At 40.5% G+C, this 19,948-nt stretch overlaps 1 protein-coding gene across 1 annotated transcript in view; it reads left to right on the plus strand.

Moving 5' to 3' along the window:
- The first annotated feature begins 522 nt into the window (after positions 1 to 522).
- Positions 523 to 19,948, plus strand: part of LOC140210475 (dynein axonemal heavy chain 5-like) — a 202,452-nt gene continuing 183,026 nt past the window's right edge. The window contains exons 1-6 of the mRNA XM_072279452.1: positions 523 to 543; positions 4,353 to 4,487; positions 4,997 to 5,081; positions 10,614 to 10,771; positions 12,807 to 13,025; positions 15,578 to 15,709. Coding sequence (XP_072135553.1) covers positions 523 to 543; positions 4,353 to 4,487; positions 4,997 to 5,081; positions 10,614 to 10,771; positions 12,807 to 13,025; positions 15,578 to 15,709 — 750 coding nt within the window. The remainder of the gene's footprint in view (positions 544 to 4,352; positions 4,488 to 4,996; positions 5,082 to 10,613; positions 10,772 to 12,806; positions 13,026 to 15,577; positions 15,710 to 19,948) is intronic.

Raw genomic sequence — 19,948 nt, forward strand, 5'->3', positions numbered from 1 at the left:
TTTGATCTAACTAATTTTTCTTAATAGGCTTATAATTTAAAGTATATTCCTTATGTCTATGGATGATAATTCAAACAGTTCTGTTGTATGAGTATTTTCATTGTAAGTACCACAATACATAGACTTTTGTGTTTTTGCAGACCAAATTCAATGGCAGCTTCTCAGATGACTTAGTTGCTGTGGGTCACATGACTGGCTCTTTTGCGTTGAATTACTTTGATAATGTATACTGGCACTAAATTTTAATGAAGGGGAAAACTGAACCAAGTTCAGAAGACCCAAATATCTGAGGTTTCCAGATCCATGCATGCTGTTTGATATAAAATTAAAAGTAATGTGCATTAAAATGAGAATTATTATTCTGAAATGAAGATGATGTCAATTGGAAAGGACTGCAAAGACCTCAGCAATACACTAGTTCTGTCATAATCTTGGTTTTGTGTGGAGCTCCAACTACCCAATATTTATAAGGATCTGCGGCTTCCTGCTGAAACAGCGTGTCATCCGTTTCTTGCATACCTGATGGCAACAAAGGAGAAGCAGGTAACCATCTGGGAGCTGGAAAATTGTAGGATTTGGTAAAAGTGGGGAAATGGGAGGAGCAGGGAGATCAGGTAACAGCAGGAAAACCTGCTGATAGGAATGAGGGAAACCTGGAAAAGCTTGGAGGAAATGAGAATATATGAGAAAATAGAGCTTAAAAGGCAAAATAAGGGAGATAAATAACAAAGCAATAAATAATTGCAAAAGTCAGTGACCAGGGAACAGAAGTACACAAGAATTCATCTAAAATAAAACAATAATTACTCAATCTATATAAATGTTTTATGATGAATACACAAGTAATTAAATTTGCAAACATGTCTAATATAAAGAGCTACAATTAAAATCATCTAGAAGTCAAATACGTTGCAGTAATTATATTAATAATTGAACTCTGCTTTTGATTTGATTCTGCTACTCTTTATTGTAAGAGTTATCCTAGGCAAATGGTAAAATGTTTTAAATTTATGACTATTTTAAAATGTTTCTGATGTGTCATAGTATTTTGATATCATTTAAAATCAAAAATAGAAACTGTGGGAAACCATCAGCATTTGTTCTATATTCTTTCTAAACCTCAGAGGGGTAATAATAAATTGTAAATTGTTTCATCAAACTGAGAGGAAGCCTCGAGAAATTTAGTTGCAATGTAAAATTAGAGAAGGAAAAACTTTACCAAAGGGGAGTGAGAGAGAGAGAGAGAGAGAGAGGGGGGGATGGAGGGAGGGAGGGAGGAGGAGGGGAGGGAGGGAGAGAGAGAGAAGAAAAAAAGGAAGAAAAACAAAAAAAGAACAAGGCTGGCATGAGGAACTACAGTTAACAGGACAGAACAAGAAGAAAGGTTGTCATAATGGGGGCGTTGGGAACGGACCCAAATGCAAGACACAGACACTGAAGTACAAGGAACAGGACTTGACTAGAGTAGGGATGTGACAGGATACAGACAAGGAGCAGGGACAAGAACGCAGACTTGGGCTAGGACATGGACAAGACAAGGAACCTGGACAAGGAACTGGGACAAGAACGCAGACTTGGGCTAGGACATGGACAAGACAAGGAACCTGGACAAGGAACTATGCACTAGGAACCTGGGCTTGGGCTCCAAGCCAGAGACTGGACAAGGACCTAGAACCTGGGTCTTGCCTCGGGCTCGGGCCCCAGAACCAGGCAAGGACATGACATGACTACAGGACAAGACGTCGCTGGGGTCTAGAGGCTAGGGGCTGCAGGCTGGGGCCTTGGTCTTGAGGCTAGAGGCTGGGGTCTAGAGGCTTGAGCTTGGAGACAGGCTGAGGTCTTGAGGCTTGAGCCTGGAGACAGTCTGGGGTCTTGAGGTTTGAGCTTGGAGACAGTCTGGGGTCTTAGAGGCTTGAGCTCGGAGATAGGCTGGGGTCTTGAGGCTTGAGCGTGGAGACAGGCTGGGGTCTTGAGGCTTGAGCTTGGAGACAGACTGGGAACTGTACATCAACATGGAGCTGGGACTTATCCTTCAAAAAGCTGGGACTCTTCTTTAACATGACACCAACATGAGACAGGACAGTGCATAGACAAAGAGCTAGGACTTGTACTTAGACAAGCTGGGACTCAACTTAATCTTCACACCAAGGTGGGGCAGGTCCATCCATCAGGTAACGGCAGAACGGCCGGACTTACCCAACAGAGGCAAAGACAAGACAAGACAAGACAGGTCCCCCCACAGGGCAATGGCAGAACGGCCTGACTTACCCCACGGAGGTGAGGACAAGACAAGACAGATCTCCTCGCAGGGCAATGGCAGAATGGCCTGACTTACCCCACAGAGGTGAGGACAAGACAAGACAGATCCCCTCGCAGGGCAACGGCAGAACGGCCTGACTTACCCCACGGAGGCAAGGATAAGAAGAGACAAACACTGAAGAATGACAGACAGTTCCATTTCTGCATCAGGGTTGCTCTGAGTCGCAGTTATGGCCAGCGACCTTGGCTGGCTACGGAAACAGCCGGATACCTACCTAGCTTGGAGTGGCTGATGGCCACTCAGCTGGCCCGGGAAACAGCTGAATCCATACCACAAAGACAGCTCCGACTACGGACAGCAAGGCTTCATGAGGGGATGGTTCCCCAACGTGGCCTAAAATGGCAAGTGGCCGCTGTAGCCTTCCACTGGCAGATTACTCCCAGAGAATCTTGACAAGACAAACCAGAAACCCACACTCGACCCCAAGAGCACTTATATTCCAAGCCCCAAGATGGGAATCAGTTGCCTATGATTAATCCAACCAAAACAAGGGACAGCTGGAAGACCTGGAGTCCTGAGTCCACGGACTGGAACATGAACTGGAAAGCGGAGTTCACGGACCGGACCATGACAAAGGAGGCCCCAATTATTTGGAGTATGGGTCTCTGACGTTTTAATGGATAGATTATGACTCTCATTTTTCTAATTGCTTCTTCCTTTTGTTGGATGTAACCTGCTTAATAAATCTGTTGTGTTTGTAAGTGACAAACTAATCCTCATCAGTTCTGACCAAGTCTCTTGGGTCTTTCTCTACAAGTGCTGCCTGACCTGACCGTGGTATATGCTCTATGTGCTGACAGGCTGCTTGGATCTTACATTCTCCCCATTACATCCCCTTAGATTGGAACTGGTTTATTATTGTCATGTGTACCAAGATACAAAGTTCAAAAGATTCAAAGATTCATTTATCATCAAAGCATGTATCCATATACAACTCTGAAATTTGTCCTCCAGATAACCACGAATCAAAGAAAGAACATGAAAGTTGTTCAGAGAGAGACATCAAACCTACCCCCTGCACAAAAAAGAATGGCCTCCCAATCATCAACCCCCAAAACCCCTCCCTTCACACAGAACAGAACAAGAACTTCAACCTTCCCCAAACAACCCCTCCCCACACAAAAATAACTAACAGAACGCAACAGAACATCAACCCCCAAACAACCTCACCTCATACAACAAATCAGAAAAGGAACGGCAATCTGTAACTGCAGAGCCATGATACCATCCTCTGATATCACCGACAATTATCTAAAGCAAGGGTCACCACATGAGGCAGAGGCCTACCCACCTGCCACAGTGAGCCACACAGCTATAGGCCGCTTACAGAATCCTTCTCGCCAGCAATCAGAGGAAAGCAGTTGGTGCTGAATTCTTGCTTGCCTTCCGCAATCGCTTTGATGTCTCAATTTTCCTTGATGTTTTAATCGGCTTTAATAGTGGAAAGCTTGTCTTGCATTCTGTTCATTCATTACTCGGTGCATTAAGGCAGTACAAAGTAAAACAGTAATGAAATGCAGAATAAAGTGTAACAGCTACAGGTGAAATGCAGTGCAGGTAAATGTAGCAGCAAGGTCGTAACAAAGTAAAATGGGAGGTCAAGAGTCCATTTTGTTAAGACACCATTCAATAGTCTTATAACAGTGGGATAGAAGCTGTTCTTGAGCCTGATGGTATGTGCTTCAAGGCTTTGTATCTTCTGCCTGATGGCGATAGGGGAGAAGAGAGAATGATTGGGATGAGTAGGGTCTTTGATTTTGCTGGCTGCTTTACTGAGGCAGTGAGAAGTAAAGACAGGGCCCATGGAGGGGAACTGGTATGATGTGCTGGGCCGTGTCAATAGCTGTCTGCAGTTTCTTGCAGATATGGGCAGAGTAATTGCCAGAGGAAGCTTCTTTCTACCCCTTCCTTTGGTTTAGGTGCAGGGCTGTCCCCAGCTGAGAGATTTCTCTATGGTAACAAGGGCGGTAACCTATATTTCCAGCACAATAGTGTGCGGCAAGTGTGCCTCTTGTTTTATATTGTATTACAGCACAAACTAAGAGAGGACCATGAAGCTAAGCAGCTGCAACTGGACCCCAGACATGAATATATTTTTGATGTGGTGTCAACCTGTGTCCCTCTGGAGAGGTCTGATATTGAAGATGCAATATTGGAAGGAGCTCAAGTAAGTACAGCTCATCTTCTCTTCGCAAATACTATTTAGACAGATTTATGTTATAAAATTATGTAAGGTGCAGTGCTGCAGAATAGCAGGCATTTGGCAGAAGCACTATATTAAGATAAAAAGCCAATGAAATCTAACTTATTACTGGCAGGTCATGATGTATAAGTTGGTCAACAAGTAGAACAATGCCACAAGTGATCCAAGCCACAATCTGACACTCATAACATTAGCTTCAACACTTTTGGACTAAGCTGAGCTGTTAAATTATGAGCAAATGAATTTTGAAAATATTGACAATGGAATATTTTGATGAATTTGAACAAACTGAAGTATTTCACTCTGATTTAACTTTATTCCAAAACCAAAGTCAGATTTTGCTCTCTATCTTAGAACTTACAGATATGATATAAGATTCTTGTAGCTTCTTATGAAGTATCTGTTAAAGCATCTAGTGGTGTATCATTAATTCCAAAAATAATGATAATGATAAAATTAATATTCTTTTCCAGCTGGAACAGATTGATAATTTTTTCATTGTTGATGGCAGACAAAGTCTTTTGTTCTTCTACCAAGAAGTGGATAATCCACAACCAGGTTGTACTTAATTTAGCTTGCTGTGTATATTTCAATCTTGTATCTACAGATGACTGAAATAACTGAATAACAATAGTCTTAATTATAATCATTATTTTACAAGATGATCAAACAGTATTCTCAGTTCCTAGTTTCTTATTCTTAACACATTTTAAGTAGTTAGTAGCAAGCCTTGTAACCTGACCAGTCCAATTCAAAATTTGCCCTCCATGTGTGCAGGTTGAACCTCTCTGTTCCGATAATCCTCTATCCCATGTGTCATCTATCCGGTTGCACTTTGAATTATTAACTCTGGAAGAAAATTCTGAAATTTCACAACATTCTAAATGAAGAAATGCATGCTACAGCCAGTCCCTCAAAATACTTAATGATAGTAGGTGTTAGATCCACTGGAGAGTACTCACTTTTCTTAAGTACCAGGCTAGTAGGGTCTTGTTAAAGCAGGTGGAAACCTCAAACTGGTGTCATGACAACAACCTTTCCCTCAATGCCAGAAAAACAAAAGAGATGATTATTGGCTTCAGGAAGGGGAGCAATGCCCATGATTCTTTGTATATGAACAGTGCTGAAGTTGAACGAATTGAGAACTTCAAGTTCCTCGAAGTGAGCATCACTATTAGCCTGTCCTGGTGCAGCCACATAGATACCACAGCCAAGAAAGCTCAGCAGCACCTCTACTTCCTTTGGAGGCTAAAGAAACTCACCGTGAACTTGTTGACCCTTTCGAATTTTTATCAATGCACCATAGAAAGCATCCTGTCTGGACGCATAATGGCTTGGTATGACAACTACACTGCCTGTGACTGCAAGAAACTGCAGATTCTTGTGGACATAGCTCAGCACATACCAGAAACCAGTTTCCCTTCAATGAACTCTCGACTATACTTCTTGCTGTCTCAGTAAAGCAAGATAGCTTAATCAAAGGCACCACCCTCTCTCCACAGATGGTCAAAAGCTTGTTCAAAGAGAAGTAAGAAACATCAAAAATGAAGAGAAAAATAGAGAGCATTAGGGATGGAATTCATCATCGTAACATCTTGGCAGTGAAAGGATGATGGGCATACTTGAATCAAAAGACTAGAATTAGAGTAGTGTTACATAGCATGGAAACAGGCTCTTTGGCTCAACTTGTCCATGCTGAGCAAGGTGCCTACCAGAGTTAGTCCCATTTGCCTGTGTTCGGCCTTTTGCACTTTCCCATGTCTAAATATCTTTGAAATGTTGTAACTATACTTATGTCTTCCACTCCCTCTTCAACTCATTCCATAAACTTGCCCCTTGTCTCTCTTCTTTCCCCTCTCACCTTAAATCTGTGGTCTTGAATTTTAGACTCCCCTTCTCTGGGAGAAAGACTGTGGCTATTCACTTTACTGTATCTGTGTTCTTCATGATTTTATAAAGTTCTATAAGAGGATCCCCCAGCTACCGACACTTTTGAGAGAAAATAGACCTTTCTGCATCCTTTCCAGCCTAATGGCGTCCTTTCTATATCTAGGCAACCAGTACTGCACCCGATAACCCAAGCGCTGTCTCACCAATGTCTTGTACAGTTGTAACATGATGCTCCATCTCTTGTATGCAGTGCTCTCACTGATGAAGACTGGTTTGCCAAGCTCCTTTTTCATCACCCTGCCTATCTGTGTGACTAATCTCAAAAATTTATGGATCTTTCTGTTCTACAGCACTCTCCAGGGCTATGCTATTGACTGGTTTCACTTCCCAGAATATAATATAGATAACCTTTTTCACTGACCACTGTACCAACAACTTAAATGTCATTTGGAAACCTGTCTGACATGCCACCTACATTCTCATCCCATTGGAGGGGTATAGGTTACAAAGATGGGGAAGAATCTAGGCTATGGAAGGAGAGAGGGTTGAGAAGACTTTTGAAACCAATGATGAGAACTTTAAAATATGAGTATTCTTAAGATGGGACGTTATCCAGAAGTTTGTTGGGATATTCAGTTTTGAGCATGTTTCTGAACCTATGTTTTACTCTCCATGACCTTAGCATTCTTCCGAAAGTCTGCAGTACTACACACTGAGTAATCCAGCAATCCTTACTGGGTAAAGGGCTGCCAAAGAAATGCAGAAACAAAACCCTAATGTCTTCCATTTATTTGAAATGGAGAGTTTAGTCTTCTTAACATTAAACACTACGCTATTATAGCTTGGTGCATTCCAGAGTTTGGAGTTCAATTCCAGCGCTTCCTGTAATAGTCCATAAGCCAGTAGGGCTGGTTGGTACCATCTGAGGGGAATAATGCTCATAGTGATTTTTGGTAAGGTATACATCTCTAGAGTTAGAAAATATGTGATAGCATTGCACCAGTGGTAGCTTTATCATAATCATAATAATTTTCATAATTATGATTAATTGTGCTTAATAATCATAATAATTTTCCAAGTCTTCCACATCTTCATCTGAACTTTCCACACTCTCTGAGGTAGATGCCTGGTTCTCACAATCTGCCAGTCTACACGTGTCAGTACACTTGAGGTCATTTGCAACACACATACATCTTAGGAGTGAAAATTTTTTTGGACAGTTACAGGCCAGTAGATCCAGGACAACATCGGGTGCTGGCTGGCCTTCCATCCAGTGCACCACCAACTGTTCAGCTTCCTCTTCTCTCTCCATCTTTTATCCTCTGCCAACAGGGCTTAGCACTTGTGGATCCTTCTCTAAACACCTTCTGCATATTCCAGCCTGGTAGTTGGCTCGCTGTGCATGTTTTGTTAAGCAGTCCTTGCATGGTGGGAGTTGATGACTTTCGATTTCACCATAATGGACTTTGTGCGTTCTCCCCTTGAGTGTGTGGGTTTTTTCTCTGGGTGCTCTGGTTTCCTCGCACAGTCAAAGACACACTGGTTTGCAGGTTAATTGGTCATTGTCAAATGTCTTGTGATTAGGCTAGTGTTAAATAGGTGGGTTTCTGGGTGATGCGGCTCGTTGGGCTGGAAAGGTCTGTTCCCTGCTTTATCTCTAAATAAATAAAAAATAATAAAAGCTGAGCAATGATTGACTAGTCTGTGAATTGGCTAGATTGCATTTACAAGTTATGTTCAACTGGGGGAGAGATATCACGTCATACTCCACATTTTCTCCTGATCACTTACTACTACTCTCAATCTGTACTTGTGTCAGTTATACACTTGTTGCTATTTTAATCTCATGGGGTTTAATAGATCAAACAAATTTATTATGTACATAGTTTATAAAAGTATCTTTCAGAAGTCCTTATACCCATTTTTAATCACACTATCATCATTATTTTTGTCCATTACTGAACTAATCATTCATCTTAACTAAATATAATTTGGATAGAGCATTCCATGTTGGCTTACATTTATTAATACTTCAGAAGATTATAGGGCAAATGAGAATAGTTTGAATGGGGCATCTTGGTTAGTATGGACCATTTGGGTTGAAGGGCTTGTTTCCATACCATATGACTCTATGACAATTATATTTGTCCCCAATTATTCTTTCCAAGTATGAACACCACCATTGTTGTTCAACCATTCTGTAGTCAGCAGATTTATCACTCCCCCTTGTTCTGAACATGTCCTCTGGCATCCCTCCCATTTCAAAGAAACATTGAAAGGTTGTGGCCAGAGCTTCTGAGATGATCACACTTCCTTCCCTGAATGACCTCTATCATCCCATTCAGAATTAGTGATCTTTCTCGGTAAGCATTGCCAACCTTCTAAATATACATATGTTTTTTTTTTCATTTTTATTTTCCATGTGATTTGCAGTGTCCTTTATTTTAGTGAAGATTACTCATTTAGTATGTCATTGATGTTCCCTACCATGCAAGAAGTTCTTTTCTTTGATTCTTAATCAAGCACTATTCTTTGAGTACCCTTTCTCTACTTGTATATTATGAAAGGCTTTTGGGTTCCCTTTCAGACTGTCTGCTAATCTATTCTCATTCACTGCCATCGACCACCTGCAACTATTTCAGTTGCAAACATCAGAATTATTCCACATTTCTTTTTCATGACGACTAAAGATCTGATGAATATTTCATGTCATGAAGATAAGTTGAAAGATTTGGAGAAAGTTTGAAAAACTGCATGTACAGGAAATCTGTAAATTTAGCAAGCAATACTAGAAGCAGCAGTTCAGGTAGCATCATCAGATGGAGAATTAGTGTCAATGTCATTATCTTATATCAGAACTAGAAAAGATTGGAAAGGAAACTGGTATATACAGAGTAGAAGATGGATGGGGGGGGGGGGTGGGTAGATTAAAATGGAATGTCTGTATTGGAGTGAAAACCAAGTAAGATTGAACGTCGGAATGGTGGTACCAGCTGAAGGATGGCAGTAAAGCCATAGGACTGAAGATACAAAAATCCACAAACACACACCAACAGGCTCAAGAATAGCTTCTATGTCACTGTTATAAGACTATTAAACAGGTCTGATAAGGTAGAATCTTGACATCACAATCTATGTCATCATGATCTTGCACCTTATTGTCTTCCTGCTTTGCACTTTCGCTGTAACACTTCATTTTGCGCTGTTATCATTTTACCTTGTACTACCTCAATTCAGTGCTGTAATGAATTGAACTGTATACAAGACAAGTTTTTCACTGTGCCCCGGTACATGTGACAATAATAAATCATTTTACTAATTCAAATGATGTAGAGGTTTACTTCTTTCAAGTCATTGCATTTATTTCCCTCAAGGAAATGCATCTGGTATGTTGGCTCCTATACTGAGCAAAACAACTCTAGATTGGATGACTTCCTGCTGGAACACCTTTGTTGAGTTGTAGTGCTGACCTGAGCTTCCAGTTTCCTGTCACTTTAATTTTCCATTTTGACCTCTTTGACTTTGCCCACTAATAAAGCTCAAGGAAAAACATCCCATCTCTCAACTTGATGCAAGACAGCCTTCCAGGCTCAAGTCAAGTTTAACGATTTCCAATAATGAACCATTTTAATCTATTTTCTCATATTTCCAGGATTTATTTTCTATTTTTCTGTTATTTCAGATTTCATTTATCTCCTCCTATTCATACTTGATACATGCCTTTACTCAAGAAGAACCACCACTATCTGCATCATTCCGTCTCCTGGTCTCCACTCCATCATGGACCTGACCATTTATCTTAAATTTCTTACTTTTTCTCTGCAACTTAAAACTTGTTGCACTTCCAACTTTTCTCGGATGGTGAAAGGCATTGCTTGAAGCATTAACCCCGCTTCATAGATACTGCCTGGCCTATTGGGTGTTTCCAGCATTTTCTGTTTTGATTCAGAAAGAATGATTTTGATGAGGTGGTAATAGCAAAAAGAAACAAAACCGTTTTCTTCTGAACAATGACTCAACTTTTAGTTCAAATTATTGATGTCTTGACAATAGTTTGTAATTTAATTCAATATGCAAATTTTACCAAAATAACTGCATTATGCGTTCTAATAACCATGAAGTACAAGTCACCCATATTAAACTTATTTTAATGAGGATTTATGACAAAGTTTTCAATTATTATTTTCTGTTATGATGTAGTTGCTTTTGAGCCATGTGGTCCCATGCTAGGATTTACAAGTTGCAAAGTGAAGAAGCTATTTCTTACTGATGGGAAACATGCTGGTTTGACTGGAATTTGTATTGCTTTCCTTCGAGCAAGTACCAGCAGAGCCATCACATGTGAAAACATATACAGGGTAAATTATTTTTAAAAATTCAAATGCTGCAGTTATTACCACATTTTTGCTTCAGCAACAATGATATATCTGGATGTTTTGTGATTTAGAGGAATCTTTGAGATGATGGTGTTTTTATCTAAATGCTGACTTTGTTCTTTTAGATTGTAGGCAGGTAATACTAAAAGTCTTGAGAAATCTACTATGCACACAGAAAGTAGCCACAGTGTGCTACTAATAGGAGGTATTTAGGCAAAGAAGTGGAGTGCTGGTCAAAGGAATTCTGCTGGTTTCTTTGTGATCTTGCCTGTTGAGTGTTGTTGGAGCTGTACCTTTCTATCCTCGTAAAAATGTTCCATAACCTTCCTAATTTGTATCTTTCAAGAGGTAGAAAAGGTTGGGGGAGTCAAGGGATCAGGCACTTGTTGCAGAATATTATGGTCCTGATCCCTATTACTAACCAAATCGTTTAGTTAAGTATTTGGTCTTTGGTGACCCCAGGATATTCATGGTGTGGGTTACCATGAATAATTTTTGACTTTTAAAGTACTGCTTTTTAGGAATAATGTATTCTTGTAAACAATAATAATATCAGTGTTGAAGGTTAGACTGTGTTGGGTGTGTGAATATCTCAGTATTATTATTTGGAGTTCAGAGCCACTGAAAATATGTCTCAGCAATTTTAAACAGAAGCAAAGTAGATAAAATATAAGGCAATACTCTCTTTTAACGTAGTGTATAAACCTCCGTAATATTGTTTCAGAATCAAATTTTGTGTTTGAAAGTGAAATTGCTGCCAGTTACCAATGGATTAATTTGTTGTAAAGTTTCATTCTCTGCACTTTAACTTATTTAAAATGTCTCACGAAGAACCTATTTTGAAAATGCTAAAAACCCAAAAGTCCTCAGCCTTGCTTGTGCTGGCATCATTCCTTCACTGAGAAAACAGTAGAAATCATATTTGTTCATGTATAGCTTTTCTCTACAGTGCTAGTGGTGTCGGAGCAGCACCAATGAATTTCCCAGTGAGTACGTATACTATTAAGATTTGCAAGAAATAATTTTAACTTTGGTATTTCCAAATGTTTGAAACTAAAACACAAGGATCTCATTCTCTGTTATACCACTATATGCTGTTAAGATTTTTTATCTTTTTATCCTTTTAATTTTAGAATACCACCCAATCACTTAAAGCCTTTTAATTTTGTTTCTCTTCTCATGGTGCTGGTTTATTGTACTTCCTACATTCTCTTGTTTTTTCTCTTATTCCATCATTCTATTTGTATTTTTCTTTATTTGCTCCATTCTCTCTGCAGTGTGTATACACAGACTTTTGTAACCATCTCTTAGAATATCATTCTCTCCATCTTAAAACTATTTTTATACTTTGCGATTGGAGATCTTCTCTCCTTGAGGAGTTTTAATGAGGTGAATGTGGAGAGATTGCCTCCTGTTGTGAGAGATCCTGCAATAACATTTCAATGTTTTAAAATAAGGGGTCACCCATTTAAACTGCCGGCTGGTGGCGTAGTGGCATCAGCGCTGGACTTGAGAGCAAAGGCTCCCAAGTTCGAACCCAGCTGGCTCCCCAGGCACACTTTCCATCTGTGCTGGGTTGAGCGTTGAGCTAACAACTCGACCTTGTAAAAAAGAAATTGCCAGCTACAGAAACATCAACAGCAAGAAGTTGATGGCCTATGCTGTCTCGTGAGTTTAAAAGGCAATTTCCTTTTTCCATTTAAACTAGAGAGATGAGGTGATTTTTCTCAAATGCTTGTGAATGTTCCATGAACAATAATAGATGCAAAGTCTTTAATTATTTTATGGCGTGGTTGATAGATCCTTGATTAAATGTGGTGGGAGGTGATTGGGGTAAGAGGAAATGAAGTAATGGTCGGATCAGGCACGATCTTATTGATTGGGGGAATAGAACTGAAGGGCTGAGTGGCCTATGCTATTTGTAATTTTTACGTTTGTATGTAGGAGGCAAAAAAAGTTGCCTTTTGGTGAAAATTCAAGGTTTTTTGTTGCTTTGCAACATTTTCTATTTTTTTAGGAAGTAAGCTTTAATGTTTTGGATGCTGAAGGGCTTGGGCTCCTGAAGTCAGTTGAACATCTGTTAGGTGGTGCATTTATACCCATGCTGAAAAATATGAACCAAGGATGGGGACTGCTGAGCAAACCTGAATCTACAACAGTCAGACAGGGATTTCTTAATTCCTTGGATGGGTTTGTCAGTGTCCTCTCTACAGCACAACACAATCTAGCCAAGGAGGTAAGTTTACTTAAATTTCTTTATGCTGCTGTCATATTAATAGAGCAATAACACTAACAAAGCAATTTGCTATTCCTACAAATATGCATGTACAATTTCCATTGTAACTGGACATTAGGAAATAAAGAGATAGAAAGGTATGTTCTCCGGAGGGAGGGGAAATGGGAACAGAAGACAGATCTAGGGGACAGAGTATGAAGAAATGATTAACAGACAGGATTCTGCAGATGCTTGAAATCCAGAGCAACACACCCTAATGCTGGAGGAATTCATCAGGTCAAGAAGCATCTAAAGACAGGAATAAACACTTGATGTTTGGGCCAAGACCCTTTATTCTATCTTGATGAAGTGCCTCTGCCCAAAAGTCGACTGTTTAGTCCTCTCCATCAATGCTGCCTGACCTGCTGTGTTCCTCCAGCATTTTGAGAGTATGAAGAGTGCCAGTTTGGAGTGGAGGTCTATGGAGGATTGAGAGTGTGAAGTTCGTTAGTAATTTCTTTGAAAGAGGATGGGTTTTCTACAGGAGATGGTTGGGATTACAATCATTGTCAACAGCACCTATAAAAACTATTCATTCTCCCTTGGAAGTTTTCATGTTTTATTGTTTTACAACATTGAATCACAGTAGATTTTATTTGGCTTTTATGACACTGATCAACAGAAAAGACTCTTTCGTGTCAAAGTGAAAGCAAATTTTTGCAAATTGGTCTAAATTTATTATAATTATTAAACACAACATAATTGATTGCCTAATTGCTCAACTGCCAGCTGGTGGCGTGGAATCAGTGCTGGATTTCGGGGCGAGAGGTCCCGAGCTCAAATCCGGCCGGCTCCCTTGCATGCTCTCCATCTGTGCCTGGGTTGAGTGTCGAGCTAACAACTTGACCTCGTTAAAAAAAACCTGGAGAGGGATGGGCTCCACCAGGTTTCAGATGCCCAAGACACGCCGTACGATGAGCACACAAAAAACGTTTGGTGCAAAAAGCTTGTCATGAAAGCGCCCCGACGACTTCACCAGGAGTTAAGGGTACACACACACACACACACACACACACACACACACACACACACACACACACACATATGCACACACACGCACACACAATTGCTCACCCTTCAAGTCAGTATTTGGTAGATGCAACTTTGGCAGTAATTATAGCCTTTAGTCTGTGTGGATAGGTCTCTATCAGCTTTGCACATCTGGACACTTCAATTTTTTCCCATTCTTCTTTACAAAACTGTTCAGAGATTGAAGATTAAAGTCTGTCATGAGCCTTGTGGCCCATCAGGCCGGTGCTTATGCCGGTTTCCGTGGCGTGAAGCAACCGAGAGTACGAGACTCCCCCCCCCCCAGGAAGTTTGTAACTCCTCCAGAGTTGTCGTAAATGTCTTGGTGGCATCTCTCTCTAGTTACCTTCTTGCATGGTCACTCAGTTTTCGAGGATGGCCTGCTCTAGGCTGATTTACAGGTGTGCCATATTCTTTTCAATTCTTGATGATTGACTTAACTGTATTCCAAGGGATATTCAGTGACGTGGTAATTTTCTTGTGTCCATCTCCTGATTTGCGCTTTTCAATAACCTTTGAATGGAGTTGCTTGGAGTGTTCTTTTGCCTTAATGGTGTAGTTTTTGCCGAGATACTGACTCACCAGCAGTTGCACCTTCCAGATACATACGTATTTTTACTATAATCAATTGAAACACCTTGACTGCTCCTGGTGATCTCCATTTAACTAAAGATGTGACATCTAAAACTAATTGGCTGCACCAGTGATGACTTGTTGTCTCGTATTAAAGGAGTGGACGCTTCTGCAATCAATTATTTTTGTTTTATATTTGTAGTTAATTTAGATCACTTTGTAGAGATCAGTTTTCACTTTGACACAAAAGACTCTTTTTCTCTTCATCAGTGTCAAAAAAAGCCAAATTAAATCCACTGTGATTCAATGTTGTCAAACAATAAATGATGAAAACTTCCAAGATGGATGAATACTTCTTATAGGCACTGTATATCAGTGGATAAATATTTGAATTGGAACACTGGGCAACTGGCTTTAGCAATAAACGGTTCATACCTGTGTTGAATGACTTCTCCATGTTATAAATAATTATACGTATGATTTAGTCGATTAAAATTTACATTCACCCTTGTCTGAATAGTAAGTATTTATGTCTCACTTGATTATGCTCTGTTTCTTCTATTTGACCATTTAAATAATAGGCATCAGTTAGTCTCATGAGACCATGGATTTGCACCTTAGAAGGTTTCCAGGGCGCAGGCCTGGGCAAGGTTGTATGGAAGACTGGCAGTTGCCCATGCTGCAAGTCTCTCCTCTCCATGCTGCCGATGTTGTCCAAGGGAAGGGCACTAGGGCCATTAACAGCTTGGCACTGGTGTCGTCGCAGAGCAATGTGTGGTTAAGTGCCTTGCTCAAGGACACAACACACTGCCTCAGCTGAGGCTCAAATTAGCCACACGCCAATACCATTTAAAAAATACTGCTAAATTCAAATCTAACACTGAAGGAGATCTTCCTTTCACATATTGTAGGTACGATTAGAACAATGTGTTTCAGAAGAGCTGAGAAATTTGAAATGGCCATCAGAGTTTGGGCTGGTACCTCCTGAAATGTTGAAGCAAGCTGAAAAACGTCTGAAAATTTGGATCAAGCAAATTGAACAGGTCAGGAATGAGAGGTTTGAGCATTGGGGCAGATTATAGCTCTTTTTATACAGATGTGAATGCAGTCAGCAGTATTACGGCTATCTTACACTGGAGTCACTTGGAGGTCACAATCATGTATCTTATCATCCAATGACTCCATACCTTAGGCATACTAAATATTTTGATATTTTAAGGGGCATTTTACCTTTGGGCAGGAAGATGCTGGAGCACCCATTGCACCTCTGCTTTCATCCCCTCTTCTCCTGCCCAGTGCAAGAGAAGAGGTCCCGTTTTCCTCTCCAAATCCACCCTATCTAGTCCTTTAAACATTCGGTAGGTTTTAATGAGTTTCCACCCGCATTCTTCTAAATTCCAGTGAGTACAGGCTCGAAGCTGCCAAGGTAGTAATCTCGGGATTACTGCCTGTGCCATGCGACAGTGAGAGTAGGAATGGAATGAGGTGGAGGATAAATTTGTGGCTGAGGGATTGGAGCAGGGGGCAGGGATTCAAGTTTCTGGATCATTAGGACCTCCTTTGGCGCAGGTCTGACCTGTACAAAAAGGACGGGTTGCACTTGAATCCTAAGGGGACCAATATCCTGGCAGGGAGATTTGCGAAGGCTACTGGGGAGACTTTAAACTAGAATGGTTGGGGGGTGGGAATCAAATTGAAGAGACTAGGAGAGAGGAGGTTAGTTCACAAATAGAGAAAGCTAGCAGACAGTGTGTGAGGGAAGATAGGCAGGGGACAGAGAACGGAAGCACTCAGACTGAAGATGTAGGGGCGAAGGAAGAAAAAGATAACAAAGTTGTTTGCAGCATCAGGGATAAACAGAAAGTAAGAGGTGGAGAGTTTCTTAAATGCATCTATTCTAATGCTAGGAGCGTTGTAAGAAAGGTGGATGAGCTTAGAGCATGGATTGATACCTGGAAATATGATGTTGTTGCTATTAGTGAAACATGGTTGTAGGAGGGGTGTGATTGGCAACTAAATACTGTAATCCTGGATTTCGTTGCTTCAGGTGTGATAGAATTGGAGGGGCAAGAGTGTTGCATTGCTTGTCAGAGAAAATATTACAGCGGTGCTTTGGCAGGATAGACTAGGGGACTTGTCTAGGGAGGCTATTTGGGTGGAATTGAGGAATGGGAAAGGTGTAGTAACGCTTATAGGGGTGTATTATAGACCACCTAACGGGGAGCGAGAATTGGAGGAGCAAATTTGTAAGGAGATAGCAGATATTTGTAGTAAGCACAAGGCTGTGATTGTGGGAGATTTTAATTTTCCACACATAGACTGGGAAACCCATTCCGTAATAGGGCTGGATGGTTTGGAGTTTGTAAAATGTGTGCAAGATAGTTTTTTTGGAGCAATACATAGGGGTACCAACTAGAGAAGGGGCAGTGTTGGATCTCCTGTTAGGGAATGAGATAGGTCAGGTGACAGAGGTATGTGTTGGGGAGCACTTCGGGTCCAGTGATCACAATGCCATTAGTTTCAATATAATTATGGAGAAGGATAGGACTGGACCCAGGGTTGAGATTTTTGATTGGAGAAAGGCTAACTTCGAGGAGATGCGAAAGGATTTAGAAGGAGTGGATTGGGACAATTTGTTTTATGGGAAGGATGTAATAGAGAAATGGAGGTCATTTAAAGATGAAATTTTGAGGGCACAGAATCTTTATGTTCCTGTTAGGTTGAAAGGAAAGGTTAAAAGCTTGAGAGGGCCATGGTTTTCAAGGGATATTGGAAACTTGGTTCGGAAAAAGAGATAGATCTTCAATAAATATAGGCAGCCTGGAGTAAATGAGGTGCTCGAGGAATATAAAGAATGTAAAAAGAATCTTAAGAAAGAAATTAGAAAAGCTAAAAGAAGATATGAGGTTGCTTTGGCAAGTAAGGTGAAAATAAATCCAAAGGGTTTCTACAGTTATAGGATAGTGAGGGATAAAATTGGTCTCTTAGAGAATCAGAGTGGACGGCTATGTGCGGAGCCAAAGGAGATGGGGGAGATTTTGAACAATTTCTTCGGTATTCACTAAGGAGAAGGATATTGAATTGTGTAAGGTAAGGGAAACAAGTAGGGTAGTTATGGAAACTATGATGATTAAAGAAGAGGAAGTACTGGTGCTTTTAAGGAATATAAAAGTGGATAAGTCTCTGGGTCCTGACATTCCCTAGGACCTTGAGGGAAGTTAGTGTGGAAATAGCAGGGGCTCTGACAGAAATATTTCAAATGTCATTAGAAATGGGGATAGTGCCGGAGCATTGGTGTATTGCTCATGTTGTTCCATTGCTTAAAAAGGGTTCTAAGAGTAATTATCGGACTGTGAGTTTGACATCAGTGGTGGGTAAATTGATGGAAAGTATTCTTAGAGATGGTATATATAATTATCTGGATAGACAGGGACTGATTAGGAACAGTCAACATGGATTTGTGCGCGGAAGGTCATGTTTGACAAATCGTACTGAATTTTTTGAAGAGGTTACCAGGAAAGCTGACGAGGGTAAAGTGGCGGATGTTGTCTATATGGACTTCAGTGAGGCCTTTGACAAGGTTCCACATGGAAGGTTAATAAGGAAGGTTCAATCGTTATGTATTAATATTGAAGTAGTAAAATGGATTGAGCAGTGGCTGGTTGGGAGATGCCAGAGAGTAGTGGTGGATAACTGTTTGTCAGATTGGAGGCCGGTGTCTAGTGGTGTGCCTCAGGGATCTGTACTGGGTCCAATGTTGTTTGTCATACATATTAATGATCTGGATGATGGGGTGGTAATTGGATTAGTAAGTATGCAGATGATACTAAGATAGGTTGGTTTTCAAAGCTTGCAGAGAGATTTAGGCTAGTTAGAAGAGTGGGCTGAAAGATGGCAGATGGAGTTTAATGCTAATAAATGTGAGGTGCTACATTTTGGTAGGACTAATCAAAATAGGACATACATGGTAAATGGTAGGGCATTGAAGAATGCAGTAGAACAGAGGGATCTGGGAATAATGGTGCATAGTTCCCTGAAGGTGGAATCTCATGTGGATAGGGTGGTGAAGAAAACTTTTGGTATGCTGGCCTTCATAAATCAGAGCATTGAGTATAGGAGTTGGGATGTAATGTTGAAATTGTACAAGGCATTGGTAAGGCCAAATTTGGAGTATTGTGTACAGTTCTGTGTACAGTTCTGGTCACCGAATTATAGGAAAGATGTCAACAGAATTGAGAGAGTACGGAGAAGATTTACTAGAACGTTACCTGGGTTTCATCTCCTAAGTTACAGAGAAAGGTTGAACAAGCTGGGTCTTTATTCTTTGGAGTGTAGAAGGTTGAGGGGGGGACTTGATAGAGGTATTTAAAATTATGAGAGGGATAGATAGAGTTGATGTGGATAGGCTTTTTCCATTGAGAGTGGGGGAGATTCAAACAAGAGAACATGAGTTGAGAGTTAAAGGGCAAAAGTTTAGGGGTAACATGAGGGGGAACTTCTTTACTCAGAGAGTGGTAGCTGTGTGGAATGAGCCTCCAGCAGAAGTGGTTGAGGCAGGTTCGATGTTGTCATTTAAAGTTAAGTTGGATAGCTATATGGACAGGAAAGGAATGGAGGGTTATGGGCTGAGTGCAGGTCAGTGGGACTAGGTGAGAGTAAGAGTTCGGAACGGACTAAAAGGACCGAGATGGCCTGTTTCCGTGCTGTAATTGTTATATGGTTATGTGGTTATATCACATGATGGCAGTTCTGAAGAGAACTGCTCTAAGAACTCTACCAGTGATGAGAGATAAGGCAGCAGAACTTATTCTTCATATGTCACTGCAGATAATGTTTGTTTTATGTGTGTCAACGCAGTAGAGTTGGGATTGTTGAACATGCCACATATGACATGTTGCATGTCAGTCCTCCTGTGACCTTGCACTGAGCTGGTGTATATTCCCACAGAGATCACCTTATTTTTAGTGTTTTATTGAAGATAGATATGATAAACTGCAGTTTACTTTTGATTAAGATAGGAACAGCTGTAGTTATAACCTGGTTGAGGTTGAAACAAAGCACATTGTATAAATTTCCTCTTCATTCACTTAGAGGGATACAAGAATAGATGATGATGGTAGTTGCAATGTTTCTTATTCTTCTGGAAAGTAGCATTAATATTATAGAAAATATAATCTGTCCACTCATTAAACTGTGCAGTAGAAATATGATGTGAATTCATCTGTTCAGAAATTGGCAAGTAGTTTGAACCCATTTTGAGAAGTGGCAGTTACTCTCATCCA

The sequence above is a fragment of the Mobula birostris genome, chromosome 15 (assembly GCF_030028105.1).
Source record: "Mobula birostris isolate sMobBir1 chromosome 15, sMobBir1.hap1, whole genome shotgun sequence".
Classification (NCBI taxonomy): domain Eukaryota; kingdom Metazoa; phylum Chordata; class Chondrichthyes; order Myliobatiformes; family Myliobatidae; genus Mobula; species Mobula birostris.